We start from the raw sequence: 26,276 nt of genomic DNA, 5'->3' as shown, positions 1-26,276 counted from the left end.
GATGTTATTTTCATTTGCCAAGCTGGTCACCTGGAAAATGTCTAGTCTAGACAAGGTGGCTAGCTTTGTATTAACCACAAGCTACTGAGAAAGAACAAGCCCTGACACTTTTCCATGGCAGCTCTTGGGTAGTAGCTCCTTTCAACTCTGTAATCAAGATGAAATGATAAGCCCAACACACAAAATTTCCCGACCACCATCTGCTCAAGACAAACACTCTTTTATACCAATCTTTATGTATTTATTCACGCATTTGATAAAAAGTCACAGTTAAGAGCAAAATCATTACAATGACATAAGTAACTGTACAGAGTCAAATCACTGTAAGTCAGAACATGGGGCAATCACAAGTGCTTAGCACCCATGCGCACACACGCACACACACACACGCACACATCTGTTTCACAATCACAAGCACTAAGCCAAGAATTCTTCCCTGGCTTCTGTCCGGCCCTGGGGAGAAGAGAGAAAATGAAAAGATGCTGAGACTGTTCAATGCATCTCTCTGCTCTGCCAACGACTCGAAGACATGAAACACTTCCCTTGGCACAAAACTGAACAGGCAACAAGAAGGTCAAGGAGGGGTTTAAGTTAGTCTCAGGTTTAGATTCCTTTTTCAATACCACAACAGGGTAGCAAGCAGGAAAAAAAAAAAAAGGAAAATTCAGTCATTTGAACGCCAGAAAAAAAGGAAGGGAGGATTTAAAACTTGATCCCTATTCTCCCAACAGACCACAATGTGACCATAAGCAAAATCAGAGGCCAAGCCAGTATCATCACTTGTGACCTTATCCCAGCAGTGTGGTTTGCTTTTGTTTCAGCTCTGGAGAGAGGGGAAACACTTTTTAGAGGAACCACATCCTCACTATATTATATTTGGGGTACGATTATATCTATTCGTTCACACAGTTTGCCTAGAGTTCTGAGAGCCCCGAGGGGGTGGCCCAGCCCCCATTCCTCTGCCTTTAGCCTCCTTAGAGAGCAAGTCAAACATGCAGTGGGGAAAATAATGCCTGAACCAAAACACAGTATTTTCTAGCCAGTAGCACTCTGGAGAAATTGTGCTCAACTCCTGCACTTCATTTTGATACAAAGGCTTAAAAAAAAAGTAAAAACAATTTAAATGTATTATTTTGTGCAATGCCACTGACCCTGTCAAAACACTGGTGATACAGAAAGCTAGTGTCTAGACAGGCTCATCTCCAGTGTTCTTGGCTAACAGGATAAGGCTAGCACAGATGCAATGATGCAATGAAAACAGTGCATGAACACAGAACCAGCCGATTCAAATGAAAAGTGTTTTGAGTAAGGTGAGTCGATGGGTGGTATTCTGAAAGGGGAGACATTTCTTGGTACAAACTTCATGTCCCTAAAGATAAAAGTAAGGTAAGGACAAGGCACTTAACACAGTATCGTTCACACCCAATCACACTAGACTATTACCAAGAGTACTCCCAGTGACCCCTCATTGAGAAATGACCAGCCAACCACACATTTCAGGTGACCTGCACAATGGAAGGAAATCCAAAGCACTGCATAACCGATGCTGGGATCTGGAATGTCATCGAGGAAATCACTCAGAAGCAAATGGAAGACATCCTCTTCTGGTCTAAGGTTAGTAGTTTGTTCCAGATTAGCTCAGTGAAATACTGAATTTCAAGATGGTTGGCCTGAGAATATGATGTCTCCACAATGCTGACTTCTCTCTGATAAAGAGCAAAAAGGGCTCTGAATGAAATCAAGACTCCAGTTAGTGAATTATCTTGCATTGGTGGTTATAGCAGATGCCTTCTAATACACGTGGCTTGTCCCCATTCTGTAGCAGAGTGATAAGGGACCGAGACAGGGTTAGAAGCGCCTGTCTCTTCTTACAACACAGCCCTTCATGCATACTCAATCCGAGCAGGGCCACAACTCCCCTCCGTCTTTCGCTCAGAGGACTGGGGAGTGGTCTTGGCCTCACTGCTCATTTCCAAAGGCTTAGCTGAGATGTAGTCCTTCACTTTGATCTCCATGTTCTTGGCTTTCAGAGTAGCTGTGTGAAGCTTCTCCAGGAAATCTGGCATGCCTGTTGAGAGATGGGGGGATTCACTTAAGCTGACATATAAACCAATGGCAGGTTCAACATTGGAAGGCCCTCTCTCCTTGATGGTAGGGAGCCAGCAATTCTGAATGGGATAGGAGTAAGAGCGTGAATGACAATTTGTGAGTGACAGCTGCCTCCCAGAATGTGTCCCTATGCATGGATTATGAAAACTATCTGTGACCTCTTTTTTCCTTTTGGTGGTACTGGAGTTTGAACTCAGAACTTCATGCTTGCTAGGCAGGTGCTCAATCACTTGAGCCACTCTGAGAGCCCCTACCTATGACCTCTGATCCTTTGAAAAGGGGTACTGATCAGACCACTTAAATCCCAAAAGGCTTTCTTTTAGGTAACTAAAATATCATGTATCTGTGGGATACTCAAAATAGCTGCCAATTTTATTTAGACAAATGTCAAACAGAAATACCTAATCTCTTCATTTACTTCAAGGTACAAGAAACTGCCTATAGAGAACAAAAGAAAGAAAATCACATGAGGATGCTTTCAAAGACAGGAAACTGGAAGGGGAAGGTGTGGTTACATGTGTAGGTTTTGTTAGACAGGTGGTAGTCCTTTCCCCACAGGCTAGATCTTACACAGCCTTCAACTCTACTTATATGTCTTGTCTATTTATTTCAAGACAGGGTCTTGCTATATAGCCCAGGCTGGCCTGCCTCCCAAGTGCTGGGACTGCAGGCATGTGACATTATACCCAGCTCTTCACTACTGTAGAAAAAATTTATATACAATAATGTACACAGTCTATACTTTAGGCATTAAAGCCAATGTTTTAAAAATTCTTCTCTGGGTAAAAATTCCTTTTTGGAGCCATATAATTCTCATCTCTTCAAATTTCAGCTGGAGGCTAGCTAGAATGAACTGGGAAGGATGTTGAATTTGAACAGTACTCCAGTAAAACAATACTCATACTTCTGTTGCTTTAGGAAGAAAGAGAAAATAAAAAAATGTATAACCCAAGTTCCAGGCCCTGTATGGATATCCTACTCACCACTGGAAACCATCCAACTGACACAATAGCGAGGAAACACAGTCTGGGGATTATCACTGTATGTCAGCAAGTAGTCAAAGCCATTCTGAAAAAAGAAAAACAGCAAAGATGAGGGTACCTGAATTACCCATCACAACCTCCAGTACCACAGAATATGTATGATCTGATTCTGGAGCAGGGAGTACCATTTATTTTACCCTGTGTAGAAAAGAGTTCATACTGAAGGCCTTTGACCTTTGGCCCACTTGACTCTAGGAGTGTTTCCAGGCAGCGATCGACTGATAGCATAGTATGGTAACTCTGTGTGTCCAGATGATATAAACCACATGGCTTCTGCTGAACACAGGCTTTCGTTTTGAGGGTCTTGAATTTGGTACATACAAAGGAGAGGGAGCTATATGATCAGTTCCCAATAAAAACTTTGGGTACTCGGACCTGGAAGAGGCCTTCTTGGAGAAACATCATACTCACACTCATACTGCTGTACTTTGTTGCTGGAGAAAGACGCCTCACATGGATTCCACCAAACTATTCCTGTGTCGTTTTCTCTTATAATACAATTGTTAATTCTTACTATACCACCATTATAAATCTTAGCTGAGAATTTAACTATATGCTGATTCCCAAGAGTCCTTCTAGCAATCTTTAAATTAGGGGGTAGGGGTAATCCCAAGGATCTCTAGTACATAATCTCAATGTTTAGAGCTTAACTATCCTTTCTTTTATTTATTTATTTTTTTCTGTGGGGTGGGGAGGAGTGGAGTAGGGAGGTTTGAGACAGAGTCTCACTATGTAGCCCAGGCTGGCCTCAAGCTCACAATCCTGTTTTAACCTCTGGGTACTAGAACCACAGATGTGCACTACCACATCTGGCATGGCTTAAAAATTTTAATCTTGGGCTAGAAGTGTGGCTCAAGTGGCAGATCACCTGCCTAGCAAGTATGAAGCTCTGAGTTCAAACCCCACTACCACCAAAAAAAAAAACCAACTTAATTTTTACCGTCAAACACTTATGTAACACTATGTGCTAGAAACTGCGTCAACTTCTCATAATGATCTTATAATGCAAGTACAATTATCTCCCAATTTACAGATGAGAAAACTAAATACAAAAAAGTAACTTTGACCAGTGTCACCCACATATGCAGTGAGAGAACTGAGAATCCTGCCTGTTAAAAACAAACTTAGTTACAATGTTGAAAGCCCTTCACAATGTCTCCCTCCTGCACTGACTCAACATATGGTAAAATTAGTCACCATCTTTCACCATTTTTCAGTTGGGTAAAATTCATTTACGCACGTAATGGCCTATTATGCTATTTTTTGTAAAAACCTGTAAGTTATAACAGTGCACCCACTGCCTCTCAGCTGACTAATACTGAAAAGGACATAGGATTATTATGAAGATTTAAAGTTCCTAATCCTACAAGAAGTCTAAACCAATTATGTTCCAGCCGAAGGAATAAGACAGAATCACTTTTATGTCTGCTTTTTTTTTTAAAGCAGTCTAGTAACAACTAGTAACTACTAACATCTAGTAACAACTAGAGGTGGCAGAGCTCCCTCTTCCCCCTCCCCCACAAAGTGAACTGTTTAATCTTTTATTCATTTACTCAACATATATTTGAATGTCTGCTATGTGTGCAGCACTGGTGTTAGGTGCTGTAGAGGAAAGAAATTTTCGCCAGTCCTTGCCCTTGGAAGCATCTGATTGCTAGGATAAAAAGGTACCCTCCCAGAATACTGAATACTGTGGAAGTACACAAAAGAGAGGGGTAAAGGCTGTAAATAAGATGGTAACAGAAGCCACCAAAAAACTGGTAAGATGAAATGAGTTAACCCAAGTGAAAGACTATAAATCATTCTGCCCACAAAACTGGGAAGTCAAGAGACCTGGGTCTCATCCACCATTGCTTGTATTATCAAAAGGAAACCAAAAATGAAAACATGGTCACTGCAGGAAGAAGGAAGGAACTGGGTGGAAGAGACAGGGATATAATCCAAATTACTCTAAATATTCCTTATTTATAGATTTGACTTTGGAAACACTTAAATATTTTTCCTAATAATGAAACAAAGTTAAGTTTAAAAATCAATCCAAAGTGGATCCATGTGCGGGCTAGGGAGGGGCGGAGAAAGAGCAGTCAGTAGTACCGAGGTGTAGCTGGATAGGAGGAATAATTTTTCTTTTTTTTGGTGGGACTGGGACTTGAACTCAGGGCTTTACCCTTGCAAAGTAGGTACTCCACTGCTTGAGCCACATCTCCAGTCCACTTTGCTGTGGTTATTTTGGAGATGGGGTCTCATGAACTACTTGCCTAGGTTGGTCATGAACCACAATCTGCCTGATCCCAGCCTCCCAAACAGCTAGGATTACAGGTATGAGCCACCACACCCGACAGCAAAAATGATATCTAATGCTTCGCAGCACAATTGTCAAGTTAGTTGTATATTTCAAAATAGGCAGTAGGGAAGATTTTGAATGTTTTAAACAAAACGAAATGATCCATGTCTGCTCTGATCATCACACATTGTATACATGTATTGAAATGACAACTCTACCCCATAAATATGTATGATTACAATGCGTCTATTAATAATAATAATAATAATAAAGAAATAAACCCCAAAATTTTAACTGAGTTGGTAGGAAAAACTAGAAAGACCTTTCAAGTGACTTAAAACTATTTTGAGCCAGGCACCAGTAGATGCATGCCTGTAATCCTAGCTAATTGGGAGGTAACATCGGAAGGATCGAGGTTTGAGGCCAGCCTGGGCAATAGTTCTCAATATCCCATCTCCAAAATATCCAGAGCAAAATAAATTGGACGTGTGGTTCAAATGGTAGAACACCTGCTTTGCAAGTACAAAACCCTGAGTCCCAGTTCCACAAAAACAAATAAACAAAAAAACCCAAGTATTTTGTACACATTACATATCCTGAGAACAAGACATACAGAGGTTGGGAACATAACATATAGTCCTTGCTAAGCATGTGCAAGGCTCTAGATTCAATCCCCAGCAGCACCGAAAAAAAAAAAGACAACAAAATTTTATCATTCCTATTATTGGTGGCCTTGCTATTATTCTGAGACTGTGGTATATATTTCAGGGTTGCTGGGAATTGAGTTCTATAGCACAGAGAAAGATAATGGATATAAGACATTAACAAAAATCATAAATCTGAATTTGAATCAAAAGTATTAATATATCCTTGGGATTTATTTTATCTTAGCAATAAACATATAGGGCTGGGGGCTTGGCTCAAGTGGTAGAGCAATTGCCTAGCAAGTGCAAGGCCCTGAGTTCAAACCCTAATATCACAAACAAACAAAAAAAACCCAATAAACCTAGTAGCTATGAGTAACCCTAACAGTCAAACTGTGTATTTGGTATTTAAATGTCATTTTCCACTAAAAGGAATGAGGCCTACTTAAAGAAATGCAATTTTCCAGTTTAGAGCTAAAAATGTACAAGATGATCCTGAAACATAACTTTTTTTTCCTCCCAGGAGTTCTGGTTATTTGAACTCAGGATCTTGCAAGCACTCTACTACTCCTTGAGCCATGGCCCCAGCACTTTCTTGTTTTAGTTTTACTGTCTTGTGCTTTTTGCAAGGCCAGTCTCATATCCTGATCCTCATACCTCTGTCTCCTGAGTAGCTGAGATTACAGATGTGAGACACCACATCTAGTTGTATTGAGGTGGGAGTCTCACTAACTTTTTTTTTCAAAGGTTGACCTTGAACTGTGATCCTCCCATCTCCACCTCCCTTGTATCTGGGATTATAGACATGAGCCACCATATTCTGCTCCTAGAATACGTTTTTTTTTTTTTTTTTGGTGGCACTGGACTTTGAACTCAGGGCCTCATGTTTGCTAGACAGGTGCTCTTACTGCTTGAGTCACTCTGCCAGCCATTTTTTGTGATGGATTTTTTTGATATAGGGTCTTGAGAACTATTTGCATGGGGCTGGCTTTGAACATCGATCCTCCTGATCTCTCCCTCCTGAGTAGCTAGGATTATAGGCATGAGCCACTGGTGCCTGGCTTCCTAGAACATTTTTTGATACCAAAAGTAAGAAAAGTGCTTGGGGGTAGTATCAAAAAAGGACTTGCCCCAAGAGGCTTTTAGCAATCAAAAGGCTCTTAGTAGTCAAAAAACAGGATAAATATGAGCATCAATAACTGTAGTATATTTTAAAAACTAATTAAATATATTTAAATCTGTGAGTTTCTGATGATACGTTTTTTTCTTTTTGGAGACAGAGCCCAGCACTCAGAATCCAGCCTGGCCTCAAACTCACCTGCCTGAACAGTAACAGCTGGAATCATAGGTATAAGGCACTACCCCTAGCTCTAGTGACCTTGTTAAACAAACAAAAATCTTAATTTTGAGGATCCATAACTGAAAGAATCAATTCATTATGGTATTTTGAAAACTAATAAATGAAGGAAAAGAGCAAGCATTTCTCTTATTTCCCTTTCGTATATGAGCTATAGGAAAACAAACAGTTGATGGGGAAAATTTTCTCTGACTTATTTCAACTAATCAAGAAAAATAAAGGAAGCCAGGCACCGGTGGCTCACTCCTGTAATCCTAGCTACTCAGGAGGCAGAGATCAAGAGGATCGTGGTTTGAAGCCAGCCTGGGCAAACAGTTCATGACTCTATGTAAAAAAAAAAAAAATCACAAAATAGGGCTGGTGGAGTGGTTCAAGGTGTAGGCCAGTACTGCAAACCCCAGTACTGCAAAAAAAAAAAAAAAAGAAAAAAGAAAGGAGTTACAAAATCAGCATTTTGTTATTCCTCATGAAATAATGGATAATCATCAAGAGCTTCTAAATTCACCAAGGGCCAACAACACATTATCTGTCTGTGGTCTGACACAAAATCACCAACCAACCAACCAACCAACCAACGTGAATCCGTTCAAGCCTCTAGATCTAACTAGCAATATTGAGGAAAAGACAGAAGATAAAAGATCATGGTAAATAACACTGCACACCCTAAAGGAGACATAATGGGCAAGGTCCAGGACAAAGAAGCCTGCTTCTTCAATAAACACAAATGGGAGAAAAAAAGGAGGGAGAATCAAACCGATCTCAAATGACTCAAAAGCCAGTGAGTAAATTTCAGTGTCTGGGTCCTGTTTGGATCCTGATTCAAATGAGGCAAATTCAAGGACAATCAGGAAAATTTAAACACTGATTAGATATTTGGTATTAGGGACTGTCAATTATTTTAGCCACAATTATATCAGTTATGTCTTCATAAAAATCCCTCTTTGAGATAAACACTAAAATATCTATAGAATTGGATTCTTCTGTTGTAAGCTAGAATTTGCTTCAAAGTAGTCAGAGGGAGGACTGGAGACATGGGTAAAGTGGTAGAACACTCGCCTAGCAAGCACAAAACCCCAAGTTCAAACCCCAGAACCACTAAACAAATAAATAAATCAGGAGAGTGGGGAAGGAAATGAAAAAGAGCACAGATAAAACAAGTTTGGCCATGAGTAGTTAATTGCTAAAGCCTGGGACAGTTACGTAAGTACATTATGCCATTTTCTGTACTTCCGTATAAGCTTCAAATTTTCTATAAATAAAAAGTAAGACAAACTGAACACCCTATGTTGGCTAAAGTAACTACTGTCCACTTGGCAAATCTAAACTTGGCTGCCTAGTTTTCAAGTTCCCTTTGAATATGGTCAATGCAATCTACCATTCCTTCCTAACCTCTACCTTCCTTTTTAAGTGCCCATGAACACATGCAGGGCTCATTCCTATCTTTGTCTTTGCTTTAACCATGTCTCCTATCTCCAGGGCCCTTCATGTTCTCCTCTACCTATAGTCTGCCTTTACACAAAGATGAATTTAAGTTCTAACTTTTTTGAGCTGGCAGAATGATTCAAGTGGTAGAACCTAACAAGCAAGAGGTCCTGAGTTCAAACCCCCTCAAAAAATAAATAAAATGAAACAAGTCCTATCTTTTTCGTAAGTTTGCCACAAATACACTAAATAATTACATTGCTATATATACAAATATATTGATATATATATACATATGTATACATATATACCTATATATTTTAAATATATATATATACATATATATATATATATATATATATATATATATATATATAAACACACACACACATATGTATATATATATATATGCATGGTCTTTTTTGGGGTTTTTTTTGCAGTATTAGGGTTTGCATTTGCCAGGCAGGCACTCTACCACTTGAGCCCCAATTTGGCATTGATATTTCTTAGTTCTCCCAATACAGCTAGAAGAAATATTTATTAGGTACCTACTAGATACAATCTATTCTGCTAAGTGCTAAACTATACCTTGGCTATTTCATGTCATCATTTCTAAAGCCAACAATGCTGGAACTCAAGCCATTTGTATTTTTGATACAGGGTCTCCCTATTTAGTCCAGAATGGCCCTAAACTTGTGATCCCAGCCTTACCAGCACTGGGATTACAGACACCCCAAACATGCAGGGCTCAAGTCAGTTTTTTCCTTACATAGGTAACATAGTTCAAATGCCAAAAACAACATAAAAGGAATGAAACAAGGTATAAGCCTCCCACCTACAGTGTGCCCAACCTAATTCAGTCTCTCTGTCCTCAAGATAACCAGCAATCAACAGCAGCCTTGCTTCTTTTCTATCTTCTAAAGCAAGAGACTTTCAAGTATCTTTAGCCACAACTCATTGTAAATACTACTTTTTACACAGCAACTTAGTTCTTTCTCTCCCTTTCTCTCACATGGTCACATATACTTATGTAACTAAACAAAAGTTTCATCAAGTATGCTTATACTCATTTCTTTTCTATTTATTTTTTTAAAAACTGATCATAATATCCTAAATTAGTTGTCTCCCACTAATGGGTAACAACCTGTGAGTTGAAAAATATTGCTGTAAAAAACAGCACAGAAGTAAACACTATGCTGACTGAGGTCAACCACTGTCTCTGCCATAGTGGAAAGTCCTACTTCAGGTGATACAAATAAACAACTTGAGAAGAACAAGAACAGAGTTGGCTAGGCACGATGGCTCATGCCTGTAATCTTAGCTATTTGGGAGGTAGAGATCAGGAAGCTGTGGTTTGAGGCAGGACACAGAGTGGGTAGGGAGTGTGGGGAAGTGTGCAGGACCCCCCCCACACACACACCTCAATCAATAAACCAGGTATGATGGCATGCACCTGTAATCCCAGCTATGTGGGAGGCCACAGGCAGGAGAATGGAGGTCTGAGGCCCACCTGTCCCCACCTTAAAAATAAAGAAAAAAAGGGCTGGGGGTGTGACTCAAGTGGTAGAATACGTGCCTAGCAAGTGCAAGGCCCTGAGTTAAAACCCTAGTGCCGCCAAAAAAAAAAAAAAAAAACAAAAACAACAACAAAAAAAAAGAGTCCATATAGCTTTAAAACAAAGCAATACGGAGAAACCAAGCCATTATAAAGTAAAAGAAAACTAAAGCCAACAACTACTGGCATAAATATGTACACTCACCAGAAATTTAGTTTAAAAAAAAAGCTGAGCATGGTGGCCAACACCTGTAACCCCAGCACTTAAAGAGGTTGAGTTAGAAGAATCACAAATTCAAGGCCAGCCTGGACTACATCATCAGAACCTGCCTCAAAACAAAACCAAGCAAGAAACAGACCATATTTTTCTTAAAAAAAAAAAAAAACACAGATTTTCAAAGGGAGAGCTTATTAGTCTAATTCACCCATTCTACAGACAAGGAAGCCTAAATCAAGAATTTTCAGTGCTTTGCCACTGTGGTGAAATGCTCACTGTGGTTCTTGAAGAAGGCTGACAATACACATTAAATTATCTTCTCCCAACTCTCTCTCAGATAAAAGGGAGCCCATGGGTCATCAGTACTTTGTTTAGTGATCTTCAGTTATCTCAATCTGTAGCAGAAGGCTCCCAGAACTTGGTACCCAGACTACCAGCCTGATTCTTACCTGAGAACTTCTCAAGTGTAAATTCTCCACTCCTCTCAAGACCTGCAGAATCAGAAAATCTGAGGCTGGGGCTCAGCAATGTATTTTTTAAAAGTCCAGGTGACTCTGATGAATGCCAAGTTTGAGAACCACTGCCCCCAGCAACTCATCCCTTCCCCAGTTCAGACAAAATCATTCCGAGAAAATTCCTAAGCCGTTACATTGTTTCTTGGGTAAAGTAAAACTCACCTCATCAAATGACTTGTGGGGACGGATAACCATTTGGGATTCATAGGATCTGACCCTGACAAATTCCGGAGACTCTGGCACACTGGGGTGCTCTACAGCACTGTAAGAAGGAAAGTGAAGCCAAATCTTAGTAAAGTCTCTAAGTAAGCCAATGGGGAGCTAAGGTCAAGGGGAGGGCCTAAAAAACTAGAAGCTTCACTTTTTAAAATAAACAAAACAGAGCCTAGGCACCAGTGGCTCATACCTGTAATCCTAACTACTCAGGAGGATTGCAGTTTGAAGCCAGCTCAGACAAATAGTTCGAGACCCTATCTCAAAAAAAACCTTCACTAAAAAGGGTTGGTGGACTGGCTCAAGGTGTAGACCCTGAGTTCAAGCTCCATTACCACAAAATAAATAAATAAATACATAAATAAATAAATAAGCAAAACAGAGGAAACACTAAGATGAATTAATAAAAATTAAGCTGTGAAAATGGAGTGAGTTCCTTATTAAAATCCTGTTTCCCTTCAGTCTTCCTAGCCAGCACTCTTCTTCCTAGCTGGGATGGATGGGGCACTGGCTGCTGGAAAGCCCACGGGAGACTCATGGGGGCACTGAAAACACACACGCTCACAGCTATAAATAATCAAAAGGCACAGCTAATGGAGCTGGGCAAGGACCACAGCAAACATACGCACCGTGACACCAACACCATCACGTTGTTTTCCTGGTCCACACTATACCGCCGTACATAAACATAATCCCTTGAGTACATTGGATACTAAAGAAATGGAGTGGCAGGATTAGTATTCTGCATCCCATAGACTTAATAGAAATAAAACCAGAAGTAACAATACTCACAGGAAAATGGGTTACCCAGTGGAGAACCTCAGAACCACTAACCACGTCCCTCTCAATCACCTCCAGCTTGATCACCAGGGCATCCCACTTTTTTCTATACTCTGTGTCCAGCTGTGAAAAAGAAGACCATGAAGACCCAAGAAGATCCCAAGTAAAAATGCATAAGGCTTCTCTAGGAGCTTGGACCTCTGACCCAAGGACCTTTTCATGAGGAAATAGTAATTTGAATTTTCTTCATCTTTTTTTTTTTTTTTTTTGGTGGTGGGGAGGCTTTTTTGAGACAGGAGCTCTCTTTGTAGCCCAAGTTGGCCTTGAATTCACAATCCTCCTGCCTCAGCCTCCAGAGTGCTGGAATAACAAGCATGTAAACAAAAAGGCAGCCAAGGGTAAATCCCAGCACTTAGGCTGAGGAAAGAAGATCTCAAGTTCAAGGCCAGCCTGGGCAATAGATGGAGACCTTGTATCAAAAAACCAAGAACTGGAGATGTAGCTCAGTGGTTGAAGGCAAGGCTCTGGGTTTCATCCCCAGAACTGCAAAGAAGGAAAAGGGCAGACCAAAGTAAATAATGTTAAAAACAACAACAACAACAACAAAAAAACTGTAACAGAGATGCCTGTGGAATATATACTACCTTTATATAGTGATAAAAATGTGTAAAAGTATAACAATTCTAAACAGCTTTAAGCAGACAAAATGTCTCAAAGTATGAGCAGACGCCTCAAAGAAAGACAAGTAGTGCATTTTTAAATACAACACCAATTGACAAAAATCCAGTGCCTACATGAAAGTGCATTTACATATTAATGTATGTACAATCAACTGGTTACTGAAAGTTTGGCAAAACAAATGGAAATACCAGGAAGGAAAATTTCTGTACAGAACTCTGGGAGATCTCACTTCCCCTTTTCACTTTTTTTTTTTTGCAGTACTGGGGCTTGAATTCAGGGCCTTCACCTTGAGCCACTCCACCAGCCCCATTTTTTTTTTTTTTTTTGTCAAGGGATTTTTGAGATAGGGCCTCACAAACTATTTGCCTGGACTGGCTTCGAACCGGGATCCTCCTGATCTCTGCCTCTTGAGTAGGTAGGATTATAGGCGTGAGCCACCGGCACCCAGCTTCACTTTTGTTTTAACCCTCCCCATCCCCCAAGTCCAAGGAGGAAAGCAGTTCTTGAACAGGTACTCTTTTTGGTATTTTTGGAGGGACTGGGGTTTGAACTCAGGCCTTCATGCTTGCAAAGCAGGTATTCTACTGCTTGAGTCACGCCCTCCAGTTCATTTTGCTCTAATTATTTTGGAGATGAGGGTCTTTCAAACTGCAATCTTCCCAAACTCAGTTTTCATGTAGTTAGGATTATGGGCATGAGCAAACACCTGGCTCGATACTCTTCATCTTTATTAATGAATGCCTTCACTGGAGAAAAGTTCTAGATTACAAGAAGTTAAAGAGATGCACAACTAAATGTAATCTTAACTGCACCTGTACTAAAAATGAAAACCTATGAAGGACATTACTGGACCAACTGATAAAACTAGAATACAAGTAGAAGACTCCATTATAGTGGTGTAGCAACGTTAAACTTACTGACTTTAATAATGGTACCTCCATTGTCTTCTATTAAAAAAAAAGTAATAATATTGATACTACAGTTAGTAAAGATATCATATCTAAAAGAATTAACCTAGAAGGTAACACCCACGCACAGGAAATCAATGTGAGTCAATGCCCTGTATAGCTATCCTTGTCTCAACCAGCAAAAACCCTTGTTCCTTCCTATTATTGCTTATACTCTCTCTACAACAAAATTAGAAATAAGGGCAAAATAGTTTCTGCTGGGTATTGAGGGGGTGGGGGGAGGGGGAGGGGGCGGAGTGGGTGGTAAGGGAGGGGGTGGGGGCAGGGGGGAGAAATGACCTAAGCCTTGTATGCACATATGAATAATAAAAGAAAAAAAAAAGAAATCATATCTAAAAAGTAGATAAAATAAAACTTCAAAGAAAAAAAAACAAAATAAAACTTCAATAGAAATAAAAAACTACATTATCAACTATTCTTCTGTTTGGTCTTCTCAACAGTTGGAGTGAAGGTGGCAGTTAGAATCCATTCATCCCCACACAACAAAGAAATTGTACATCCAATGTTTACCCAGATGCTACAAGATGTAGGATGGAAGTATAGACACAGATGGATATATTAAAGCCAGTTTCATCTGAGTCAGAAAATTTATTCATGTGAACAGTGGTAACTGACTTGCTAGGAAGCTCCAAATCTGGAGAAAAAAAATTAACCCACCTGAACATTGAAGAACTGCCGGGGTGTCACATCTGTGTAGGTTCCAAAAACTAGAATCACAAGAAACAATTAGGGATAAGGGATGCTTGCCTCACTCCTGTGTCTCACCCTAGTCCCTTCACCTATGTTTCAACTTTAGAGAACTGACAGATCTTAAAGGTAGGGTTAGAAACTAGAAATCATGCTTGGGTAGCAAAGCAAGACAAACATGACCTATATCAAGGAAGACACCAAGAAATTTGTCATCTAGGACATGAAAAATAGCAAACAGAAAACTGTGACAAAGTTGGGGGCTTGGTTCAAATGGTAGAACACCTGCCTAGCAAGCACCAGGCCCTATGTTTAAACCCCAGTACTCCCCACCCCCTGCCAGAAAAAATATGAGAAGCAGAACAGTTTAGGGAATTATGAGGAATAGAATTGCTGAGTACCCAGGGAACTAGGAAACACACTTAAAAGGCAACCAAGGACTGGCAGAGTGGCTCAAGTGGTAAGGACACCTGCCAAGCAGGAGTGAGGCCCTGAGTTCAAACCCCCAGAAAAAAAGAAAAAAAAAGCAACCAAGCTTGGCTTACCTCGGTACTGATAAAGGTGGGTGCCTGTAATTGGGCGCCGCCACAGCTTAAAGTGCTTCTTATCCATTACCATTTCCCATGGTTCCTCTTTGTCTTTCAAATCTTCATTCCCTTCTGTTTGGGATTTTGGTTCTGGAGGGTGACACTCGACTCCAGAACTCTGAAATAAATTTGACATTTCCTCCAGCCGTTTCATCTCATTAATGGATCTGGAAAGACAAAACAGACAGATGCCAGGTGCTTAGTCATCCCTGTGAAATGAACTATCCACACAAAGACCTGTGAAAAAAAAGTGTGGGTAAGTAAAACCTGAGGTCCCAGCTTTGAATTCCAGCCCACTCATTTGTTTGTAGTACTAGCATTGAACCCAGACTGAACCCACATGCATGCTAGCCAAGTGCTCTACCACTCGAGCCACACTCTCACTTAGAAAAATTAACACTCCCATACTTACTAACTAGAATAAGAAATTACTTAACTAGTACTCATTTCTTTTCTTTTTTTCTTTCTTTCTTTTTTTTTTTTTTTTGTGGTACTGGGGTTTGAACTGAGGGCCTAAACCTTGAACCACTTCACCAGCCCTTACTTGTGATGGGTTTTTTTTGAGATAGAGGCTGGAGAACTATTTGCCTGGGCTGATTTCAAACCATGATCCTCCTGATCTTTGCCTCCTGAGTAGCTAAGATTACAGGCATAAGCCACCAGCTCTCAGCTAGTACTCATTTCTGAATCTATAAAATGGGGAAAACAATACTTACCTTAAGATTGGTTATAAAAATTATAAACAAACATATGCAAAGTGCTCAAGATATAATTAGCCCCCAAATGTAACTATTGTGGTTTATAACTGTGAAATGTCATTTGATATCTCTGGCTCTTATCTTTGAGACAAGGTCTCAGGCTTTGAGGCTGGCCTCAAACTCACAATCCTTCTGCCTCAGCCTCCTGAAAGCTGAGATTACAGGTGTGCCCACCATGCTTGGCTTTTTGTCCATTTTTAAAATTGGGTTGTCTTCATACTACATTAAAAGAATATTTATATATTTTCCTCCTTGTTTTCAAATTGAGATATAATTAACATACCAGAAGATTCACCCCTTTACATTACAAAATTCAGTGCTTTTTAGCACATTCACCCTCAAGAAACCTGTACCCATCTTCACTCACCATTCCTGCCTCCTGCCAACCCTGTGAATCCCAAGTCTACTTTCTTTCTCTTTCTCTTGCGGATTTACCTATTCTGGACATTTCTAATAAATGGAATCCTTGACCAACTATTTTTCCAAAGCAGCTGCAACATTTTATATTCATACACCAATATATGAAGATTCCAATTGTTCCACATGCCTGCTAAAATTTATCACTGTCCTTTTGTTTTGTTTGGTTTTGAAGTCAAAGTCTCTCAATCCTCCTGCCTCAGCTTCCCAAGTAGCTGTGATTACAGATATGCACTACAGGTAGATCCCTATCATTCCAGCACTCTGAAAGTGGAGGCAGGAGGAACATGAGTTCAAGGCCAGACTGCACTACACAGTGAGAACTTATCTCAAAAAGACAAACAAAAAAATTTCTTTCAGTGATGTTTACAGTTTTCAGTGTCTTACACTCCTTTAAAAAATTATTCATAAGCATGTTATTATTTTTCATGCTGTTGTAAATGGAATTTTCTCAATTTTGTTTTCAAATTGATTTCTGTATACTGATCTTGTATCCTGCATCCTTATTAGCTATAATAGTTTTCTGTGGACTCCTTAGTGTTTTCTATCTACATGATCATATCAATTGCAAATAGTTTGATTTCTCCCTTTGTCTGGATCCCTTTCATGTCTCTCATCCTAACCTCCCTACCTACAACCTCTAGCACAACATTGAAAAGGGGCAGAGCAGACACCCTTGTCTTGTTCTGGATCTAAGGATAAATTTTCATTCTCTCACCACTGACTATGCTATTAGCTCCCCTACACACACACACACACACACACACACACACACACACAGTATTTGCTGTTTGGTTCATTTGGTTTGCAGTGCCAGGGATCGAATCTAGGGCCTTGTACATGCTTAGCAAGTGCTCTATCACTAAGCTACACCCCAGCCAAGTTTTGTTTATTTTTTTTTAATTATGAAATGAGGCTAGAATTTGTTAAATGCCTCTTCTGTGTCTGTTCAAATGATTGTGTGGCTTTTGTCCTTTATTCTATTAATGTGGTATATTAAATTAATATTTGCATGATAAACCAATCTTTCTTTCCTGGGATAAATCCCACTTTTCACAGAGTACAATCCCTTTATATGTTGCTGGATTCAGTTTGGCAGTATTTTGTTCAGGATTGCATAAAGCTCTAAAACATGCAAAATAACACCCTGTATCATACTGCATCATTACATATAACTTAGGGGTATATAGGTATGAGTAAAGACATAGGTGGAGACGATATAAACAAGTTGACATAACAGTTACATTTAGGGGAGAAAGGAGAATTCACTTAAAGAATACAGAGGAAAACTTATTATATCTAGAAAACTGTATTTCTTAACTATAACTCTATTTATAACATTATTCTTCACCTTATTCCTTAAAACTTTTATGTATCTGAAGCATTTTATAGTAATTTTAAAAACATGGCTTGTATTTTACCCACAACATTTATTTATGTATTGATTTATTTTTGGCAGTACTGTGGTCAACTCAGGCAGCACTCTACCACTTGAGTCACTCTTCACCAGCTCTTTTTTGCATTGGGTATTTTTGAGATACGGTCTTGCTGGTCTCAAACGGTAATCCTCCTGATCTCTACCTCCCGAGTAGCTAGGATTACAGGCATGAGCCACCAGTGCCTGGCTGCCCATAACATTTATTTTCTTAATGTTTTTATTAGTATATGATAATTATACCAGGGTTTTCCTTGTGACAGTTCCATATATACATATATTGTATCCCAGTTTGGTTCATCCCTCCATTATTCTCCCTCTTCCCCCACTCCTCCCCTCCTTTTTTTTTTTTGTGGTACCAGGACTTGAACTCAGGGCCTTCATCTTGAGCCACTCCACCAGCTCTTTTTGTGTTACATATTTTCTAGATAGGGTTTCATGAACTATTTGCCCTGGCTGGCTCCAAATCTCGATCCTGATCTCTGCTTCCTGAGTAGCTAGGATTACAGGCGTGAGCCACTGGTACCCAGCACCCATTCCCTTTCTTAAAATGACTTTGACAGGCTTCAATGCTCCATATTCATACATATATATAAACTACCTCAGCCATATTCATCCACTTTTATCCCTCTTCATTTACCCTCCCCCTTCTGGTATTAACCTCTCTTTAACATGACCTATTTTACATTCCTGTCTTTCATTGTATAGTGTCTGGTGGGATTCTGCCCTGATGTCTTACCTGTAAATATATTGTCCTTTAATCAGTCTAACCCCCTCTTATTACTCTTCCTTACCCTTTCTCCCCTGCCCTGTATTGTTCAACAGTTTTCAGTGCATTTCATTGTGTCTTGTTCCTACACAGATATGATGAATTCCAGTATTACTTACTATCATTCTTTTTTTCATTTCCTCCTCCCTTAGTCTCCTCTAACAGTCCCACTTTTGGAAACATGTTCTGTCTCAGTGTGTGTGTATATATATATACATGTATGTATATGTATAAATATGGTAATATGTGTGTGTGTGTGTGTGTGTGTGAGAGGTAACCCTTTTATTTGTATTTGGATCTATCTTCCATACATGAGAGAAAACATGCAATCATTGTCTTTCTGCACACGGCATACTCCACTTAAGATGATATTCTCCAGTTCCATCCATTCACCTGTGAACAACAAAATTTCATTCTTCCTTATGGCTGAATAATACTTTTGTGTGTGTGTGTGTATACACATACCACATTTTCTTAATCCATTCATCAGTTGTAGGGTATCTGAATTGTTTCCATAGCTTGGGCCCGTAACATTTAACATTTAAATAGCAGACAGAAAAGAAAAAATGCTGGTTTTCTGTCATAATTCTGGTTGCAATTCAAGACTGAAGCCTCCAATTGCTGACACACTGTCTGAAATGTCCTTTTACTCTTTGACCTTCAAAACACACAAGGCCAAAGGGTAACTTCTAACTATCTGCACTTAGTGTTAATCCTAGGTAGAAATAAGGCCCAGGCTGGCCTCAAACTCAATATCCTCCTGCCTCTGCCTCCTAAGTGCTGGGATTACAGAAGTACACTACCACACCTAGCCAGTCTCTTTCTTACTTACAGTTCCAACTCCTACTTTGTGTTTAGTAAATAGTAAACACAACAAATGTCTACTAAATAAATTGAGTAAAAGCCAAAAAATCCATCCAGGCATGGTGGCACACACCTGTAATCTCAGCATTCAGGAGGCTAATACAGGAGGATCGTGAGTTTGTGACCAACCTGGATTACATATAGAGTTCCAGGCCAGCCTTGGCTATATGGCAAGACCCTGACTCAAAATAAATAAATAAGTCAAAAATTCAATAATTCAAATTATAGGCAATCCAAGATTAATGTTAAGAGTATTCCAATGTTATGATAAGTCTACAGATCTCTGTTCTAGACCTGGCTCTATTACCAACTAGCTGTGCAATCTTACAGAAGTCATTTTACCTTTAGAGTAAAGACAGTCTTTCTTTCCTTTTTTTTTTCCCCAGTGGGACTGGGATTTGAACTCAGGGCTCACAATTGCAAAGCAGGCATTTTATAGCTTGATCCATACCTCCAACCCATTCTTGCTCTGGTTATTTTGAAGATAGTCTCACAAACTTGCCTGGGCTGGCCTAGAACCAAGATCCTCCTGATCTCAGTCTCCCAAGCAGCTAGAATTACAGGCATGAGACAATGGCACCTGGCTAAGACATTTTAGTTTTTGAAAGTTCCTGTTAGGTACATAATTCCAAAATTTACTGAATTTTAAACTTTAGACTTAGAAATTTTTATGTAGGGGAATATTTGTCATTTTGACTGCCTGAAATCCTTTTTATTAGGGAGAATGGACGTAGCACACACACATTTCTCCTTGCCCCCCTTGCATTTAAAGCCCAAGTCCTATTTTAAGTGAGGTTAGGGACTTCTAAGAGGGAGTTTGGATTTTGAAGAAATAACACAAAGGCACAGAATCTTTTTGGAAATTCTCAGTGATCTTGGAGGAGTTAAAAGTCCAGCAGTACAACCAATGGAGAGGAAAAACACAAGCAATGCAGCTCTAAGTAGGCTACTCCTGTAGCAGGCTTTTGTTTTCTTGGCCTTCTTGCAATGCTCTGTATGACCTAATAAACAAGGACTTAACTGATTCATTCCTACTGATTTAAGAAAATCAAGACTATTTCATTATTTGCAGCCAAGAACCTTGACCAGTACAATTTATATTGGTGTTTGGGGTGAAAGTTGTTTCACCATTTTTTAAAGTTTAAATTTAAATTAGAAGTTGCAAAACAGGATTAAAGACTGGCTCTATAAATATCTAAGTACAGAAATAGCAAAAGAACCTTACTTAAGGTAGCCAATTAGATCTTGCAGAAGAGAAAGCAAAAGCAAAATCACAGCTAGATTTGCTCAGAGAATAATTCAGACATTACATGACACCAATCAATGGAGTTTTTTTTTTTTTAAGGAATAATAGAACATCCTTCAATAATAACCCACTCCTAAATGTCATTCTCATTACATAATGAAGAGGAGCAAGGAATCCATTTCTCCAGGTATAATGTCTTATTAAAACATCAGGGGCTCATAAAAGGATCACATATTTAAAATGGTTTTAAGAAATTAACTATCACCATTTTTTTTCCCTTTTTTGTACTCAGGACCTTGTGCTGCTGGTGCGCTACCATTTGGAACCATGCCCCCAGTCCCTTTTTTTTTTTTTTTTTTTTGAGATAAGTCTCACTGTGTTGCCCAGGCAGGCCCTGAGCTCCTAAACTCAAGCCATTCTCCAGTTTCAACAATCCCCACCCCCAAACTGGGACTACAGGCAACAACAGGCAGCACTACCACACCCAGCTAACATTCATTCTTTGAATAGTACACTATGAATGCTTGAGTAAGACTTGATCATGAAAATATAAATGATTAATACAGCTATTTTGTCCTAAGATTTAAGTCCCTGAAGGGACTTTACACAAGAGCACAAATACTATATAGTACATAGTATATGGAGAAAGGAAAAAAACTTTCACTAAATCTATTGCTTTAGCCTGATATGCCAAATCTTGTTTGGACAGGATGAGTGTCTAAGCCTTCATATCTAAGAGACTCAATAACTAATAAGAAGAGAGAAAAGAAGGACAAAAAAGATTATTCCCAAAATAGTAACAACATCAGCAGATTAGTAAAAGGATCAGGGAAAACAGAGTCTATGGTTCCCTTTATTCAAAACAAAAATCATTTTAATGTTTGAGAAAAGCTAGACTGAAAACTAGGAAAACTGAAGGCTTATAGTAAGAACACAATAAGCATAACAGGGAGTGACTCAGCCAGGGCTCCTTCCCTGGCATGGGGCACAATACAAGGCTCCCAAATGATCCTGGTGAAGCCATCCCTACAATTAGGTATTTCAACACCACAACTGCTTCACCTCACAAAATCCCTCCTCCAAATCCAAAGCACTGTCACAGTTAAGGACTTTCAAGATTTGGGGCACATCTTGAAATAAAAGACAAAAACTAGTTCATGGCAGCTTTAGGGCAACTAGTTAATGGTAAAACAATAAAGACAATCTCAAAAAATTGAGGTCCCCTTTTGTGTTTGTCTAATGCTCTAAGAAAGGATTATCGGTGAACTACATTGAACAGAGACAAAAAAATCCTTTAAGCCAAAAGGCTTTACCACCAATCAGTCATCTAGTTGATACCATACTGAAACCTTTAATATACTCTGAATGCCCTAAAATACTGAAATGGGAAAATGGACAATTTTCCTGATGAAGCTTTACTGGCATTTATTAACTCAAGTTTCTACAACAATAAACCTAACTTAAAAAAAAAAAAAAAAGATGAGGATGTTAATGGATCATTTCCCCCCTAGATTTTCATATTTCTTAATATCCTTCCTCTTTTTGTTCCTGTATTTTTTTTAACCTTTCCAAAGCAATAAAACAATTACTTCTGTATTTTTCCATAGGATATGAGCCTTAGGCTCATAGAATGTCAGCTAGCACTAAAAATAGAGAATAAAGTTATTATGTTTGATTGTTTAACTGAAGCCAAATGGATGAGAAACTAGAACAAGTATTTAAAAGATCTGATTTCTACAGTTGGTCCAAGCAATGAGTCAAAATCATTTTGTAAGGTTACTTCTCTGCCCAAATAAAATTAGTAAGATCTTATTCCTAACTTACTATTTTTGTGGGGGTTTGAACTCAGGCCCTTGCACTTCCTACGGAGGTTGTCTATCACTTGAGCCATGCCCCCAGCCCTTGTAATACATTCCTAAGTAGCAAAAGAATAGAAAGTAAAATTGTTCTTTTTCATTCTGAATAGAAACTCAAATAACAAAAACACATGGGCCAGGCATGCTGGCCCAAGCCCGTAATCCCAGTCTTAAGAAGGCTGAGGCAGAGGGTCACCAGCCAGTCTGGGCTACAAAATGAAACTGTCTCAAAAATAAAAGAAAGAAAAGAGAGAAAATAAAGGAAGGAAGGGAGGGAGGGAAGGACGAAAAAAACGGAAGGAAGGAAGGAGGGAAGCAGGAAAATGAAAAACACATGCTGGCTTCCTTTTGGTGGAACTGGAGTTTGAACTCAGGGCTTTGCACTTGCAAAGCAGGCACTCTAACACTTAAACAACACCTCCAATCCATTTTGATGGGATCTTGTGAACTATTTGCCTAGGCTGGCCTCAAAGTGCAATCTTCCCAATCTCAGCCTCCCAAGTAGCTAGAATTACAAGCACTAGCCACTGGCACCAGGCAACACATGTTGCTTGAAGTACACTTTCAAAAGGATACCTTGCTTCGTTCCTATTCAGCCAAGATGGCATTATCAGAAGCAGTTTGTGCCAAGACAAGTTGGAACAGAAAACACAAAGATGGGCCAAAGACTGTGACTGAGGGGTCATGTGACAGCTATGCTCTTCTTCCATTAACAATGAAAGAAATGTACTTGACCTGAGACACAACTGTGCTTTATTCTGGAAACTACCCAAAATCACTTCACTAAAACAAACAAAACCCAAGATGTTCTGAGCTAGCTGTAACAATCTCAGCAGTGCTCATTCTAAAGCAAACAGAATACCTGCACATCAAGCAAAAAAGTTAGGCTGTACCCAAAATATTTTATTCAATAAAATATAAACATGACAAGCCATCACAACAAAGACCTAAGGACCCACTGTACAACCAAATGTAGTTGTTGAATAGCATATCATTTGCCTCCTTAAGGAGGTAACTTGATCAAACCTTAAATATATGAAAAGTTGAATTCAAGTATAAATTGGACAATGAAGTGTTAAATGAAGGTCCTTCCTATAAGAACTCTGTGAGTCAAAAGGCAGCTTAAAAGTGTTCTGTGGTCTGGAGGTGCATATCAGTGGTAAGGTGCATGGAGGTACTGGGTTTGATCCCATGCTCTCCCACCCTGAAAGTGTTCTGAATGGACTTCATCTAAACTGAAATTCCAAAGACCTGTGAACAATCCTTCTTCAGGCAGTGCATTAAAACCAAGATTGTTTCAACTACCCGCCAAGTTCCAGAGATGATGAAATAGAGGGAAATAAAATGAATACTTGGCTGGGTCATCAGCTGGTCTGATGTCTGCCACTGTGGGTAGTGAGTACTAACTCAAATGTTTTCCCCTGCAACTCCTGCAAAATGGGAGAACTGCTATTCAGAGGCTTCAGGTTGTATCATCCATAAAAATCCATGAAACAAGCCAGTGTCACCCTCCACCTAAGCCCCCACACTACTCAACCCACCTCCCCAAACTCCTTCCTTTTCTTCTGCACTTAGTAACCTCCTCATGGTCTTTCTTCTCTCCCTGAACAGACCCAACTGAGGATTTTCCTTTCAAACTTCACCAGTGTGGAACACAGGTATTTCATCTCCAAAAACAGAAGGAAAACTCAATTAATTGTTAATTTCTCAATTTAAGAGTTCTCTTCCCAATCTTTTATTTCTTACAAGAGGACAAGTGACTAAGCAGCAAAAAAAAAAAATACTAATAAGAACTAGGAAAAGTAATTTATTCTCCAACTTTTTTGTAAATAAAGTTGGTTGTGGTTATGATTTTAAACTGCATTTTATAAAAGTCACCCATCTTTTGGCCAGGTTCAGTGGCTCAAATCTGTAATCCTAGCTACCTGGGAGGCAGAAGTTGGAAGGATTGCAGTTCCAGGCCAGCATGGGCAAAAAGTTCACTGAGGCCCTTTCTCAACCAATGGCTGGGTGCAGTGAGAAGCACCTGTCATTCCCCAACCACAAGGAGAAGCACAAATAGAGGAGTATTGTGATCCAGGCTGGCAAGGACATAAAGTTGGTTATTTCAAAAATAACCAACACAAAAAGGGCTGGGGGCGTGGCTCAAGTACAGAGCTCCTATCTAGCAAGTGCAAGGTCCTTGTAAAATACAAAAAAGGTCATCTTTCCTGCTAGGAAAGGTATTTCTAGTTCTTATGACAGCCTTGCATTTACCCAATATAATAGCTGCCTGGTATCTGGGTGTTACACCTCCCAAACAAGCCATGGTGTAAACTTTATTGCTGTATTTCCATTTTTAATCTAACCAAAAATGTAGAATAACAGGCTATTTCCTGCTTAATAACTTTCTAGAATAAACAGACCTGTGGAATCTATCAGGAGGAGGGCACTGCCCCTGGTTCCTAAAATCACAGATTTAGAGTTTAGGAGCAGAGTGCTTGTGTAGAGGGAAGGCACAGTTCGACAATATGCGTTCAAAACAAAGTACAAAGACACTGTAATGCGAGTGCCAAAGCAAAGATACCCTATAAGATTACCTAAAAACTATAAAGTCTCAGATATAGAACTACTACTAGGTGACTCAGTAAAATCAGTGGTACTAGGTTTTTCACACTAAAGTATTAATGACAACGGCGAGACTTCAGAACCTAATGACACAGTATTCCCAAAGTTATGGAGTAACAAAATTCTGACATAAATGTTACAGGTTAAAATGCCTGCGTTACTAGTTCGTGCAAGCAGGGCAAAATCCCTCCCAGCCTCTTAATTCTGCCAAGACGCGAGTCACAATGACAGAGAGCTCTTGAGTCCCATCTGGACTGCGGTCATTTTGTAGATGGAAGCACTACAGCCTTAGGACGAATTTAAAGCCCATTTTGAATGTGCACTTTTCTGGATGTGTTAATAATTACGAGAACAATGACCTCCATGCCTTTGACATCTAATTTATTATTTTTACAATGTTTCTTTTAGTATCAAGCTACCTATTCAAAGTCTTCCTCTAGTCTAACTCACACCTCCACTTCCTATTTTTAACACGAAAAAAAATCCAAGCAACACGCAAGCGCGATACCGCGGATTGCTAAAACAGCTTCAACCGGCGGCATCGCCACTTAAAGGACCACCGAGCAAACAGGGACACTGACCACAGGACCCCTTCCTGGTCAACCCCAACCCACGCAACAGGGCTGACTTCACCTCGCCACAGGGCCTACCTCTGCAACTCCTCCTCCTGGATCCTCTCCTCATCCCACACGAAGACACCAGCGAGCGCCGCCATCAAGGCAGAGGCATGGCCAGGGCGGCCGCGCAGCCGGCGCCAGAAGCGTCCAAGCAGGACACGGCGCGAGCTCTCCGAGTAGAGACGGCCGTAGAGCTGCGCGATCTGGTGTGCACGCCGCACGCGCAGGCCCGTCACGAAGCGGCACTGATTGGCCAGCAGGGACAGCAGGCCTCCGCCCCGCGCCCCTGCCAGCCAGGCGGCCAAGGCGGCCGGAGGCCTCCGCGGGAACATGCAGTCGCCGCGCACCCGCCCCCGGCGGGTCTCCGTCGGGGAGGAAGGAACCGGCCCGGGAGGACGCAGGCGGCCGTCCGGGGAGTTCCCCTAACTGGCCAACCCCGAGCCTGTCTCACGCTCCTTTAAGCTAGGAGCCGCCCCTCATATCTCTCTGCAGCAACCGCTGATGAAAAGTCTTCTTGGGGGACAGCGCTGCTGCACGAGATGCTCCTGGACTCGGCCTCCTCGGTCCTCTGAGTGGCCGGCGGGCGCCGGGGGCCGTGGTACCGAGCGCGCGGGAAGCACGCAGGCAGGCGGCCCAGGCCCACAG

General features: G+C 40.3%; 1 protein-coding gene across 1 annotated transcript; it reads right to left on the bottom strand.

Moving 5' to 3' along the window:
* Positions 1 to 206: 206 nt before the first annotated feature.
* On the bottom strand, positions 207 to 26,271 carry Stard7 (StAR related lipid transfer domain containing 7). The gene is made up of 8 exons (XM_020177597.2): positions 25,665 to 26,271; positions 15,021 to 15,229; positions 14,446 to 14,495; positions 12,152 to 12,262; positions 11,989 to 12,071; positions 11,309 to 11,408; positions 3,093 to 3,177; positions 207 to 2,068 (listed from the first exon to the last, which is right to left on the bottom strand). The coding sequence occupies exons 1-8, from the start codon at positions 25,961 to 25,963 to the stop codon at positions 1,884 to 1,886; spliced, it is 1,122 nt and encodes a 373-aa protein (XP_020033186.1). The 5' UTR covers positions 25,964 to 26,271; the 3' UTR covers positions 207 to 1,883.
* Between the last annotated feature and the right edge of the window lie 5 nt (positions 26,272 to 26,276).

Source organism: Castor canadensis, chromosome 12 (assembly GCF_047511655.1).
Source record: "Castor canadensis chromosome 12, mCasCan1.hap1v2, whole genome shotgun sequence".
In the NCBI taxonomy this organism is placed as follows: Eukaryota; Metazoa; Chordata; class Mammalia; order Rodentia; family Castoridae; genus Castor; species Castor canadensis.
The sequence above is the reverse complement of the archived record's forward strand: the minus strand, read 5'-3'. Positions and strand labels throughout refer to the sequence as shown.